At 39.4% G+C, this 15,240-nt stretch overlaps 1 protein-coding gene across 4 annotated transcripts in view; it reads right to left on the bottom strand.

Annotated features, from left to right (window-relative positions):
• The window catches only part of HCFC2 (host cell factor C2), an 86,402-nt gene that overhangs the window by 18,697 nt on the left and 52,465 nt on the right, over positions 1–15,240 (bottom strand). For 2 of the 4 annotated variants that reach the window (XM_008257001.5, XM_089308899.1), the window contains exon 15: positions 14,654–14,939. In XM_008257001.5, coding sequence (XP_008255223.1) covers positions 14,654–14,939 — 286 coding nt within the window. Of the gene's footprint in view, positions 1–11,386; positions 14,940–15,240 lie in introns of those variants that run through there. The other 2 variants (XM_002711233.6, XR_016216992.1) reach the window with 2 other exon arrangements.

Below are 15,240 nucleotides of genomic sequence, written 5' to 3'. Positions count from 1 at the left end.
AAGGCTGAATCCCTTCAAATCACAGGCCAGATGGCACTGGTATGGATTTGTCTCTCTGACTTCTTTCCATTGCCTTTAAAATAGAAACCTGAGGCTGATGTTGTGACACAGTGGGTAAAGCCACCTCCTGTGGCCCCAGCATCCCAGTGGGTACTGGTGCAAGTCCTGGCTGCTCTACTTCTGATCCAGCTTCCTGCCAATGGCCTGGGAAAAGTATTGGAACATGGCCCAAGTGTTTTGGCCGCTGTAGCCACATGAGAGACCCAGATGAAGCTTCTGGCTCCTGACCTCAGCCTGGCCCAGCCCTGGCTGTTACGGCCATCTGGGGAGTGAACCAGGAAATGGAAAATCTATCTCTCCCTATCCCTCTGTAACTCTTTCAAATCAAAAGAGAGAAAGAGAAACTTGCTTAATAGTCAAGTGACACCTTTCCCTGACCTTACTTTAGGGACTGTTTCCGTTTACACTGCATCTTAAATAGCTACCTGTGCAAGGCAATGTATTGCCAAAGTTAATGCCAACAAGTGTGCTACATTAGAATAGTAAGGAGGCAGGCATTTGGTGCAGCATTTAAAAAGCTGCTTGTATACTGCATCCCGTGGCAGACTCCCTGGGTTCATGTCCTAGTTCCCTAATTCTGGCTTCTGTATGCATACCCTTAGAGGCAGCAGTGATGGCTTGAGTACTTGGGTTCCTGCCGCACATGTCGGAGACCTGGGTTGCATTCTCAGCCCCTGCATTCAGCCTGGCCCAGTCCTGGCTGTTGTTAGGCATCTGGGGAGTGAACCAGCACATGGCAGCTCTCCCCGTTTCCTCTCTTTGCCTTTCAAATAAACAACACATAAATAAAACTGAAAAATAAGAATAAAGTCAGTAAAATATGTACTGGCTTTGTTTGTAGAATTTTAACGGCCATGTATTAGTTTTAGGAGTGCACATGACATGTTAATAGGTAATTCCTCTATCTTCCATAAAAACACACTACGGGGGCCAGCGCTGTGGCGCAATGGGTTAACGGCCCTGGCCTGAAGCACTAGCATCCCTTTTGGGGCCCGGTTCGAGACCCAGCTGCTCCACTTCCAATCCAGCTCTCTGCTACAGCCTGGGATAGCAGTGGAAGATGGTCCAAGTTCTTGGGCCCCTGCACCTGTGTGGGAGACCTGGAAGAAGCTCCTGGCTCCTGGCTTCAGATCGGCACAGCTCTGGCTGTTGTGGCCAACTGGGGAGTGAACCATTGGATGGAAGACCTCTCTCTCTCTCTGCCTCTCCTCTCTCTGTGTAACTCTTTCAAATAAATAAATCTTAAAAAAGAAAACCACTATTATAAAATTCTGACACTATCGCATAAACTTGCTTCCTAAGGTATAACTTAGGGATTTTTTGATTGTCCTCTAAGAGGAAGCAGCAAGGTTTGTAAATGACTTTTGCACCTATTTTCCTAGGTGCCATTTCAGAGTACATCTGAAAGATAATTCTGAACCTTGAACCTTGGTGTCTGTTTGAAAACAAGTTGCTGGGCAGAGATAAAGCATAACAGAAAGGGCTGTTCGGCCAGGACAGGTCTGCCAAGGAAGCTCGCTCATGCATCCCTCATCTCCAACGTTAGCTCAATAAACCAAATCCAAATCCCCCTCCCCTTTTTTTAACACCAAAGCAAACATTAAGAAAAGAACACAAAGGAGTAATATTTGGGCCACTTAAGGAAATGGCAGAGACATTCCTTACTTGGAAGGAAGAGAGTTTCTTTAAAAATTTAGTTCCTTTCTGTATATTTCCAGTCTTTGCAAGCAGCTGTGAAAGTGTTGTCTTGGGGCCAGCGCCGCAGCTCACTAGGCTAATCCTCCGCCTGCAGCACCGGCACCCCAGGTTCTAGTCCCGTTTGGGGTGCCGGATTCTGTCCTGGTTGCTCCTCTTCCAGTCCAGCTCTCTGCTGTGGCCCGGGAAGGCAGTGGAGGATGGCCCAAGTGCTTGGGCCCTGCACCCGCATGGGAGACCAGGAAGAAGCACCTGGTTCCTGGCTTCGGATCAGCGCAGCATGCCTGCCGCAACACGCTAGCCATGGTGGCCACTTGGGGGGGTGAACCAACGGAAAAAGGAAGACCTTTCGCTCTGTCTCTCTCTCACTAACTCTGCCTGTCCAAAAAAAAAAAAAAGTGTTGTCTTGCAGAACAGTGCAAAGGAGAGAACTAGGCATTCTGTAATTCTGAACAGAATACAAAAGCACCAACGTTTCACACAGCAAGGGGAAAATTAAACCTAATATAGGCTGCTTTACTAAAACAGTTTGGGTACACAAATAACTCCCAGTTAAGAAGCCCCAAAGGCCTAAAATAACATGTAAGAAATGCAAAATAATCTTAAAAATACCTTTTATAATGTAGCACTGAGTTGATATGAATGCAAGGAATTTGCCAAAACACCTAAAGTGAAAAGAGGAAATTTGTGAAGTAAGCCAGCACCAAAGCCTGCTTTTGAACTGTAGAGACTGAACCAGCAGTAGAGCAGGCTGAGTCTTACTAGGGCCACACAGAGAACTGGGCAGCAGGGAACCTTGCCCGTCTCGATTTTGGTGCAGGGGATGAATCACCACCTCCACTATAACCATTGGCCACTCCCCAGGGTTTGTCCTCTGAAATCACAGAACCCTCAAGCTGGTAATTTAAAGTGGTCTCAGGCTGGTAGTCCTCCATGTCTGGCAGAACAAATACAAACTCGGAGGAAAATAGCACCATGAATGAAAAACAAAAGACAATAGAACTGTCTGTAAAAATTCAATATTGGTGTTAGCACAGGAAAGTAAGGAGCATGGAAGGGCTGGTGGCGTGGCATAGCAGGTTAAGCTGCTTCCTGCAGTGCCGGCACCCCATTTGGGCACCAGTTTGAGTCCTGGCTGCTCCACTTCCAATCCAGCTCTCTGCTCATGGCCTGGGAAAAACAGCCTAAGATGACCCAAGTGGGAGACCCAGACGAAGTTCCTGGCCCCTGGCTCCAGCCTTGTTCAGCTTTGGCCACTGTGGCCATCTGAGGAGTGAACAAGTAGATGGAAGAGCTCTCTCTCTCTCTCTGCCTCTCTCCTCTGTAACTCTTTCAAATAAATAAATAAATCTTAGCAAATAGATTGGCTTTGGCTTTGGCTTTTAGCTATCTTCTGCAAACTCAAAATATAAGGCCAAAGACATACCAGACAAAAACCAACCAAAATATTTGTATAGTAATTAACAACAACAAAAAGATGAAGGTAACACAAATTCACAGAGTCACTACAAAATTATAAATGGTTTAGGTCACCAGAAAAGAACATTTCTGAATTAGCACATAACAAGTGGTAAAGAAAAGAAAAAGAACTTTGGGGCCAGTGCTGTGGCGCAGCGAGTTAATGCCCTGGCCTGAAGTGCCGGCATCCAATATGGGCGCCAGTTCTAGTCCCGGCTACTCTTGTTCTGATTCAGCTCTGCTATGGCCTGAGAAAGCAGTACAAGATGGCCCAAGTCCTTGGGCCACTGCACCTGTGTGGGAGACCTGGAGGAAGCTCCTGGTTCCTGGCTTTGGATTGGCACAGCTCCGGCCATTACGGCCATCTGGGGAGTGAACCATCGGATGAAGACCTCTCTCTGCCTCTCCTCTCTCTCTGTAACTCTGCCTTTCAAATAAATAAATAAATCTTTAAAAAAAAAAAAAGAACTTAAAAGAAAAATTGGGAGATCTGGTATGATAATGAGATTTGAGTTGTGCATAGAACAACTAATGGTCATGAAATTGACCATATGACAGGATATAAAGCTAGTGTCAGATTTAAGAAAATTGAAATTTTACAGGTTATTCTCTGGCAAAAATGATAATAGAAATATAAATCAGGCTGGCACCGTGGCTCACTAGGCTAATCCTCCACCTTGCGGCGCCAGCACACCGGGTTCTAGTCCCAGTTGGGTGCTAGATTCTGTCCCGGTTGCCCCTCTTCCAGGCCAGCTCTCTGCTGTGGCCAGGGAGTGCAGTGGAGAATGGCCCAAGTACTTGGGCCCTGCACCACATGGGAGACCAGGATAAGTACCTGGCTCCTGCCATCGGATCAGCGCGGTGCGCTGGCCGCAGCACACCGGCCGCAGCGGCCATTGGAGGGTGAACCAACGGCAAAGGAGGACCTTTCTCTCTCTCTCTCACTGTCCACTCTGCCTGTCAAAAAAAAAAAAAATATATATATATATATATAAATCAGACACTGTACAATCTACCTCTGATGTATGAAAATGTACCTTATGAGTTAAAATAAGCAAACCTCTAAAAGGGTTAATCCAGAAAAATTGAGAAGGCACAAATAAACTAATAGGAATGAAAGATCATTTCAGATTCTATGACAAGTAAAATGATACAAGGATAATATGGACAGCTTCATCTCATAAAAATTTAAAATAAGTTGAAATGAATAAATCCTGGGGCTGGCGCTGTGGCATGGGTTAAACCTCCACCTGCAATGTTGGCATCTCATATGGGTACCGCTTCAAGTCCTGGCTGCTCTACTTTCAATCCAGCTCCCTGCTAATGTACCTGGGAAAGCAGCAGAAGATGGCCCAAGTACTTAGGCCCCTGTACCCACGTGGGAAACCTGGAAGAAGCTCCTGGCTCTGGTCTGGCCCAGCTCCTGCCATTGCAGCCATCTGGTGAGTGAACCAGTAGATGGAAGATCTCTGTTTCTCTCTCCTCCTTTCTGCATCTCTGCCTTTCAAATAAATAAATAAATCTTAAAAAAAGAAATGAATAAATCCCTGGAAAAAATGTATGATGTTGAACAAAATTGACTCAAGATTAATATAAAATCCTAACAATCTTATAACCCTTAAGAAGTTAAATAACTAAAAATTTTTCCATGGGTTCCAAATGGCTTTAAAGACTGGTTTTGGGGCTGCTGCTCCACTTCCAATCCAGCTCTCTGATGTGGCCTGGGAAAGCAGTAGAGGATGGCCCAAGTCCTTGGACTCCTGCACCCACGTAGGAGACCTGGAGGAAGCTCCTGGCTTCCAATCAGCACAGCTCCAGCTGCTTCGGCCAAATTGGGGAGTGAACCAGAGGATGGAAGACTCTCTCTCTGCCTTTCCTTCTCTTTCTGTGTAACTCTGACTTTCAAATAAATAAATCTTTAAATAACAAAAAAGAGACTGGTTTCAAGTTTAAACTCCTCCGGAAAATTGAAAACTCATTTATTTCATGAGGCTAACATAATCTTTTTTTTTTCTTAAGATTTTATTTATTTATCTGCGAGGTAGAATTACAGACAGTGAGAGGGCGAGACAGAAAGGTCTTCCGCCTGTCTGCTTGTTCAATCCCCAAATGGCCGCAATGGCCGGATCCAGGAGCCAGGAGCTTCTTCCAGGTCTCCCACACAGGTGCAGGGGCCCAAGGACTTGGGCCATTTTGTACTGCTTTCTCAGGCCATAGCACAGAGCTGTATCAGAAGTGGAGCAGCCAGGACTAGAACCGGCACCCATATGGGATGCCAGTGCTGCAGGCGGAGGATTAACCTACTGCCCCACGGCATCAGCTCCTAACATAATCTTTTTTTTTTGACAGGCGGAGTGGACAGTGAGAGAGAGAGACAGAGAGAAAGGTCTTCCTTTTGCCGTTGGTTCACCCTCCAATGGCCGCTGTGGCTGGCGCGCTGTGGCCGGTGCACCGAGCAATGTGTTAAAATATACATACATACACAAATGATGAAGTTGGGTTAATACTAGGAATTAAAGATTAGTTTAATATTAAAAGGTCAACTACCACAATTTATACATTAACAGGTTATAAGAGAACATTTAACAGATGCAGAAAAAAACTTCAATAAAATTCAATATCCACTCATAAAGGTCATTTATTAAAAATATTGAACAGTGAAATGTTAAGAACCTTTTTTTAAAAGTTTTTATAAAGTTAATTATAAATCTTAATGAAGAATGGGATGGAAGAGGGAGTAGGAGGTGGGACGGGAGTGGGGTTGGGAAGGCGGGTATTGGGGGAAGAACCACTATATTCCTAAAGTTGTACCTATGAAATTTGCATTCATTAAATAAAAGCTTAAAAAAATGTTTTTATTTGGAAGGGAGAAAGAGAGAATATCTCCCATCTATTGGTTCAATCCCCAGATGCCCATGCCACCTGGAGCTAAAACAGAAGCCAGAAACTCAATCCAGGTCTCCCCATGTGGGTGGCAGGGACCCAGGTACTTGAGCCATCACTTACTCCTCCCAGGATTCTCATTAGCAAGAAGCTGGAACTGGGAGCATAGCCAGGGCTTGATGCCAAGTGGAGTTTTAACTGCTATGTCGAATGCCCACCCTACAGCATTTCCTTTAAACTGGGTTTAAGGCAAGGATGTTCATTCCCAGTTCTTTCAGCATTGTGTTACGGTCCCAGTCAGGGCAGAAATACAAGAAGAAATATTTTAATAAGTATAATTATCAGAAAGGAAGAAAACTGCTATGATTTGCAGATGGAAAGATAAAAACCTTAAAAAGACACCAAGATAAAGTACTAGAATTAATAAAATTTAGCATGGTTGCTGGATCTACAATCAATATTAGCAACAATTAGAATTCAACTTACCACAGGCCGGCGCCGCGGCTCACTAGGCTAATCCTCCGCCTAGCGGCGCCGGCACACCGGGTTCTAGTCCCGGTAGGGGCGCCGGATTCTGTCCCGGTTGCCCCTCTTCCAGGCCAGCCCTCTGCTGTGGCCCGGGAGTGCAGTGGAGGATGGCCCAGGTGCTTGGGCCCTGCACCCCATGGGAGACCAGGAAAAGCACCTGGCTCCTGGCTCCTGCCATCGGATCAGTGCGGTGCGCCGGCCGCATCGCGCTGGCCGCGGCGGCCATTGGAGGGTGAACCAACGGCAAAGGAAGACCTTTCTCTCTGTCTCTCTCTCTCTCACTGTCCACTCTGCCTGTCAAAAAAAAAAAAAAAAAAAAAAAAAAAAAAAAAAAGAATTCAACTTACCACAATATTAAAAATGCTATAAAGCCCCTAAAAGAAATCTAATACAAGATGTAAAGATCTTTAAGGAAAAGATAAAGTTTACTAAGAGACATTGAAGAAGTAAGTCTTCAATGGAGATATGCACAATGTTTTTGGCTGGGAAGACTCATTTTTAAAATGTTCTATTTTCTACAAGTTGATCAACAGATTCAATATGGTTACAAAAGAAATATACACACGCCAGGAGAAGATATATGCAATATGTTTAAGTAACAAAGGATTAGTCTCCAGAATATATAAAGAAATCTTAGAATAAGATAGAAAAACAAGCACAAGACACAATTAGGTATTGCAAAGAAGAGGATTCACGTGGGGGAACCATAAATGTGGGGAAAAAAAAACACTCAGTTTCATTAGTAATCGGTAAAGTGCAAATAAAATCCATAGTTAGATACTATATAAGAGTCATCCAATTGACAAACACACTTGCTTTGCTGTAGAGCAATGCTGTCATCACACATCTGGAAAACATTTACACTTATGAAAAAATGAAGTGAAAAGAATAGATAATGTCTTAACATTACTATGAAAATAGTTTTGTTCTCACAGACCCCTCCCAAAAGGGGCTCAGGAGCCCAGGACCATACTTAAAAAACAATTATCCTACAGCAACTCTCATACAAGTGCACCAGGAGACAGATACAAGGAGTTATTCATTCTTCAAATATTTATTGAGCATCTATCCTGTGCCAATTATTGTTCCAGACATTGTGATAACAGCAGAGAACAAAATAAACCACTGCCTGCACAGAGCTTACATTGTAACTGGGAAGAATGTTCATAATAGCATTGTTTATAGTAATAAAAACAAAATAATCCACATCCAATGGATAAATAACGACATAGTCACAGAAGGGAACATTATACAGCAGTGAAAACATGAAGTACACGCATAAACATGGATAGGAATCTCAAAAACAATGTCAAAAAACAGTCACAGAAGGATACATATGATTCTATTAACACAAAAGTTCAAAAACAGATAAATCTAAATGACAAATTACTAGGGATACATACATAGAAGGCAGAGCCACAAATAAAAACATGGGAATTATTAATAAAAAGTATTAACAAAAATACACAAAAAATGTTTACCCCATGTGGTGTATATGGAAAGAGGACAAATTGGAGAGGCGGGGTATTTCTAGGCATTTGAGAATATTCTAGTCCTTAAGCAGAAGGTTGAGTACATGTGTGATTCTTTTTTTTTTTTTTTAAGATTTATTTTCTTTATTTGAAAGACAGAGTTACAGAGAGGTATGTGTGATTATTTTCAAAACCATACATACATACATAGCTTGTATACTTTACTAGATATAACATATTTTAAAAGAAAAAATATATAAGGTTATGCAATACATTCTTTCATCAATAAAGAAGAAATATCTGACATTTCAGCCACTGTTGTACTAGTCTATCTGACCAATTATTAAAATGCAGAATAATACATGATAATATGAAAATAGAAACAAGATGGACTATTCCTCACAGAAGTTAAGTAGATTTCTATAGGGTGAAGATCCAACAAGATGGTACTATTATAGTATTACTCTTCCAAATTGGCTCAGTCACTGCCATGACTCCAGCTAACTGCTTACTTTGTTCATAGGGTATGATTATTTGTACACAGTAGATAATGGAATGACAAAGACACCATCTCTTCATTGAATTCTGTTGACTTCTGAAAAGTACAAATTTCCTCTGGCACATTCTTCCAATAATGCACTTATGAGTTAAGTATTCCAGAAACATGGAAGGTGCATGGCAGCTGTTCAGACTGTTTCTCCACATTGATAACAGGTGCCTTACTGGCCACACAGATGTTAACAATTTTGCAATTTTGTCTTTGCCAAGGTTATCATCATCAATGCCATTTTTCAGGATGAAGATACAATTAAGGTGTAATTTCTCCTGACAGGGAATTATTTTATACACAATTAAAAAATTTAAAAACATTAAATAGATCTTGAAACATTCAATACATTCGTTGCACCCATATAGGGCAGACTAAAGTTACCATCTTGGTTTACAGAGTTGGTGTATGGGGCAGAATAGGTCCAGCAGCAAACGGCTGGCCTAAGGATTGGGAAAGTAGCAAGTGTCTTCTCCAGGTCTAAACACCTCACCTGGGTTTGCAAAGGGTGCCAAACTCATCAGAAAATTAGGCACTGCTTTGATTATTTTAAAAACCCTAGACAACTATTAAGACCCAGAATCTTCCCCATATTTAAGTCGGAATAGACAATGCCAGCAGGGGGTGCTAAACTTCAATTGGTAGCAGGATGATTTTGGATCAAGCACTTGGATCTTCGAAACTACCCACTCTCTTATATGCTTTGCTTTGTTGTATGAAATAGGAAGTGCTATGCCTATAGCTTTTTGTCCCCTCCCCAGTATGAAGACAGAAATTAGGAAGAAACTCTTAAGTTCTTAGAGAACTTCTATCTCCTCAGATAGGAGCAGGAGTGGATAACCCTCTAGGTCACAGCAGAACGTTTGGTGGACCATGAATACTAGTAGACAGGAGTTACTGTGTGTTCAAATTCAGACACCAGCTTACTGCTGCTTATTTTTAACCTGCACATGCTCAGACACAAAAGGTTCTTGTACCTTCCTCAATTCTCACACTTAGCAATGATGTATACCTCAGCTTCTTGTCTCGTGGCAAGGAGATGATGAAAGGGAAGTGGGTAGGATGGGGGGGGGGATAACTGTCACTGTTATAGCTTCCATATCTAATATGGCACCAATTTCATACTTTTTTGTACTCTTATCTTCAGAGGTTATATGTAAACACCTTGGCATCTTTAAGCAGTCTTCAAAGACTGTTGAACCAGCAAAATGAAATCAGTAAGTGAGGAACACTTGTATAGCATTCACAGCCTTATACCTATGACTTACTAGCCTTCTTTTCTCTTCATTTAGCTTATAAAATTTATTGTTTCTCTCCTAGAAAGTTGTATACAATGTTGTAATGCCTGTTTTTCCAGGTATGATGATCATACTAAGCCCCTTCTGTAGTTACAAAAATATGTAACACAAATGTTACTGGGAACCTTGAAAGGGAGATGTGCCAATGTCATTCTGTTTTCCTGAGTCTAAGAATCTTTTGTCCTACAAGCTCAGAGGGGACAAGAGTGACTTGACTTGATACGTAACGTAATAGAATCCAGTGTACTTCCAACTCTGGTATCTGTGTCCCCCAACACTTCCTTGTGCTTAAGTAGTTAGTTTATTTCAAGATACTTTTAACAGTTTTTTTTTTATTTGTTTTGGTTATCCATTGTTAAAAACCCAGCCATGCCTCATAATTTCATTAAATGCTAACACTTATTCAAATCAAAGACCTCTTGAAACCTCTATCTCTATATTAAATCCCCTTTATATTCCAGAACTTCTCTTGGGAACCTAAGTGAGAGCAGGGTGGGGTCAAAGCTGAAGCATTTGGAATTCCTCCATAGGTCTATTAAATCTGCTATGATCGCTAACCCTTTCAACACCTCCCTTTCATTTTGACCCCAATTTGAAAGTGGAAAATGAGAGTTTGGGAAGTGTGACAATTTTCTGTATTCATTTATTAAAATATTTAGGCACCAGCTAACTGGCCACTATGGAAGGGATATAAAGATCCCGTCTATGCCTCAGAGACCTACCTACCTTTTAGTAAAGGGAGAGAGACATGGTAACAAATAAGGGCATGTCTTTATGAGAAGATTTCACAAAGGACAGTGAGGCACAGAAAGAATGGGTCAAATCGGCTTGGAAGCGGAGTATATTAGGAAAGGCTTTACCAAACTGAATTTTGAACAAATGAATGGAGACTGGTGGAAGTGGGAGAGGGGAGTGTAGGCAGGAGGAGGTACATAAAGAGTATAGCACTGCAGATACTAAACAGTGTGGCAGGATCCCAGGAATGGATAAAAATTTCAAATGACATGATTAAGTCTGATGAAGGAGTTCGCTGGATTTGGGAAATGGGAAGTCACCCCTAATCTCTGAATAGAGAGCCATTTCAATAGAGAAGCAGGTCAGAAGCCTGGCCGCTGAGAATTTAAAGAGTGAAAAGCAGGAAGAAATATAAGAATAAATGGAAGACAAAAAAAAAGGTGACAAATTTAGATTATTTCTTAGAGCCATTTGCCTTTTTTACTTTCAAGCATATTAGTTCAGCTACAGTAAGAATTGGATAAGCTTTACATTTCTATGAAAAAGGATTCTCAACCATAATCCAATAACTTAAAAAACAAATTTTGAGACACAATCCATTCTTAGAGACTGTCTATATTAATTTAAATGAATGCCATGAAATCAACACTTCTACTGATTTTCTCTGCCATAACTAATTTTTCTTTAATGTAATTCAAAATAAATAACACCTGTAATTGCTTATGGTAGAAAAGGTGCTTTATTTTACATATCATTGGTACACGACACATAAAACTGCCTAAAATCAATCTTGTCAAACAAAACAGTCAGTTACACCTCAAGTCATCAAAGACCAAGCCTATTTCGCATCTACTTCACTTATCATCAGAAGGCTAAAATAATTTGAAATACTAATAATGTCTTCATATGCAATGTTACAAATGGTTTTTTGTTACAAGTACTATAATTTTTAAAAATATCTTTAGTTATTATAGACCATATATCTAATCAGAACAAATCTCTGCTAGTCTATAAGTCTTTGAAATAACAGAACAACAGTTTCACCTTCCTACAGATGGTTACATTTATGTAATTGGGTTATGAGGCATGGGTGCCTCATACGTGCAATCATATTATTTCAAATTGTTAAAAAACAGATAAAATTGAATTTATATATACCCTATTTCTAATTAAATTGTCAAAACAGTTTACTGAACTAAATAAAGCCAATATAATGTTTTAAAAACAAAATTCTAAGAGCATGCAACATCAAAAATAATTTCATTACTTATTTCAGCCAAAGTTGCGGAGTACAGGAAAAGGTGTGTTATATCTAAATTGCTTATCCAACTGGGAAGAGTTAAGAAACTAATTTAACTCAAGGTAAGTCCTCTTATGAAAAATTGTCACATGATACAGTCCACTGTTTCACAAAGTGATCTTAATCACTTAGAAAATGTACAAATCATAAGAAGCTAACTTGTAGTTTTCTCATTATTTACCTAATTCGTTCTATTCATGAACATATAGCTCAAAGATCTCTTATTAACTATTAATGTCAAAGCCACAGAGATTTCTAAATGGCATCTTTTAATTACTATGAGATAAATACCATCTTTGAATTACTCATCATTACTTATGAGAAACATGATTGGTGCTTAATGTACAAATGCCCAAATAATAGCAACAGAACCTGGGCTAATCCTCAAAGTGAAAGCATCATTATTTTAACAGATCCCTTGGTCTAGAAAGGCTGCCTTTTCCTCTAAAAGGTTAAGTCATATGTTAGGATGACAGATTCATATTCATCTCCTGGTCTAGAACAGTAGAGGCATTTAAGCAAAGTAAACTAAATCAAATACTAAACAGGAATAAATGTGCACACTCAAAAAAAAAATCCTTTTCTTTGCTTAGAAGTAACTTATTCCTTGTTATTAAGAGAAGTGCTTTAAGATAAAAATTACTAATTACTGCAGAGACTAAGGGGTTAAGAGTTTTTGTAATAAAACAAATGAATCATTAAAATAATTGGGCTTGAAACATACACTTATTATAACTTTCAGTTCTTATTTTTTTTGTAACTAAGCACACACATATACACAGCAAACCCTAGCATTTAATATGTGCAAAATTGCTTACCATTTATTTTAACTTTGGTTAAGTACTTTTTTAGCCCATATCAGACACATTATGGAAGCTATAAAATGATTACAAACATAATAATGAGGTAAGTTAATATTCTACTAGTGCAAAAAGCAAGCATATGCCAAAAGCAAAGCATATGAGTTAAACAAATGCAGATGAAGCTCTCACCAAGGGAGTTGCTGGAATAACCAGAGAAGCTCCTTGTAAACATTGTTTGTAAGATACACATTTGAAGATTAAGGATTCATACAACCACAAAAAAAAAGTATTCTAACAACACCATAGTAGTGCATTTATTTTTAGAGTTCAGAAACCACTCACTGCGTGTCTAACAGTTTGCATATTTTCTTCAAGAAAATTTAATTAGTGAGACACATTAATTACAAATACTGTAGTATAAAAATCCCAGTTCTTTACAAAAATTATATATTAAAATATTCTATACACTTTAAATTAGTAACTGGAACACACATATATATCAATTCTGCACAATTAAATCATCTTTGCTGGGAGTATTATACATAAAATTTGAGGACATAGCTACTCAGTCAACCTAAACTGGTATAAGGTTATGTGGTATTAAGAAAGATAGACTTTTGCCCCTGCAATTATTGAAGATCTTAATTCAAATGTCTTTTCTGCCTTTATTGCTTACATGTTCATTCGGATTTGAATAGGCAGAGGAACCACGAAATTCCTAACAGGTTTAAAGCAAGTTACCTGCAGCAGAGTGTTCATGATGTCTATCTGCATCTTTAAAGTTGTACTGGAACCTGAGTGAGCTGTCTGTTTATATTTCCATTGTAAAAAATTTTATACAATTTTGAGATAAAAACAATGCAAAAATAAAACATTTAGAGCATTTACAAAAATCTTACAAATGTTTAAAACACTATTTCAAAACTTGTTTCCTGTTAAGGTGCTTCTTTCTGCAATAGGAGAACATCTATTTTTTAATTTTAAATTATGAAGTTTTTAATTTCAATAAAAAGCAAAGTTAGAGCCATTAAGACAGATGGGAATGTTTAGGGATATACTTCACTCCTGATGAAAATACAATATTTTAGTGCTGAAAGGGACCTTAAAGGTAAACTCTTTTAACCTCCTCATATGTTAATGAGGAAACTGATGGATAGATAAATTAAGTGCTTTGACTAAAAATATATTCAAATATATCTGCTTGATACAAATCAAGAAAACTCATTATTACTTCTTATATTTTACCATGATTCTTGGAAAAATAAAAATTCAAAAGCAGTTTCTGACCTTGCCTTTCTTCTTTTTATAATTTCTTAAGCTCTGTGCCAATTGTAAATAAAGAAAAGAATCCAATGGCTACTAAAATATCACAAGTATTATCCAAGAAGAAAGTTGTTAGAGGACCACTGCTCCTATACAATAAAGCCAGAGGGCACACTCAAAGATAGGGCATTTACAATGTAGAGAACACTTATTATCTAAGACAGCACAGTGTACAATAGCCAATTACAACAATCACCTCAGAACTCTAGGATGATTGAGTTACAGAGCCTTTATAAACAACACTGGGGTAAGAAAGCTTTCTAGCTTTTAACTTTACTACTTTTCTTTATAAAAGAGCTACACTTATAAGGAAGAACCCATATACTAATTTTCAGAGTCTTTGCTTCTTTTCTATTTTTATTTGTATGTAGAATCAAGCAAATACATTTTATTAACAACTTTACAAACTCAGATTTATAACTGCTAGAAATACAGCCAGAGAATACTCTTAAATGACAATCTTTATAATCAGTTACTAATAAATAATCATCATCACAATAGCTTCAGTTAAGAAAAAAGAATTCAATTTAAAGGTGCTTTCTTATTGTTACCTTGAAGCCATCGGACTTGTGTAGCTGGTCCATATCCCTTTTCATTCTTTGCTGATATCCTGAACACAATGGCAGGCCTGGACGTATAATCAATATGTGCATTTGCAAGTTGCCCAGTAGTTACTATACATGATGTTTTAAGACCACAATAAATCCTCATAAACACAAGTTGGCTTGGATTATCTTGTATCTGTGCTGTGCGAATAGCCAAGTAGGCTGAATATTCCAGAATATTTCCAGAAGGTGAAGTTGGAGGTTCCCAGGAAAGATGGATACCTTCAGCATTCTTGAAGAGAGGGGAAAAAAACAGGTAAAGGTTCTCAGGCTTTTTCTATTACCATTTATTATGTTGAGCCTATCTTTAAAACATAGAAAGCTCCTTTTTCCTAAAGTAATTATATTAAATATTAGATCTTAGGGCCAGCATTTTGGCCCAGCAGTTTAAGGCACCACCTGTGATGCCAGCATCCCAAATGAGCATGAGTTCGAGTCCTGGCTGCTCCACTTCTGATCCAGCTGCCTGCTTATGTGCCTGGGAAAGCAATAGAAGATGGTTCAAGTACTTGGGCCCCTGCCACCCATGCGGG

The sequence above is a fragment of the Oryctolagus cuniculus genome, chromosome 11 (assembly GCF_051225735.1).
Source record: "Oryctolagus cuniculus isolate XC-2025 breed Fujian yellow rabbit chromosome 11, ASM5122573v1, whole genome shotgun sequence".
Taxonomy (NCBI): Eukaryota; Metazoa; Chordata; class Mammalia; order Lagomorpha; family Leporidae; genus Oryctolagus; species Oryctolagus cuniculus.
The sequence above is the reverse complement of the archived record's forward strand: the minus strand, read 5'-3'. Positions and strand labels throughout refer to the sequence as shown.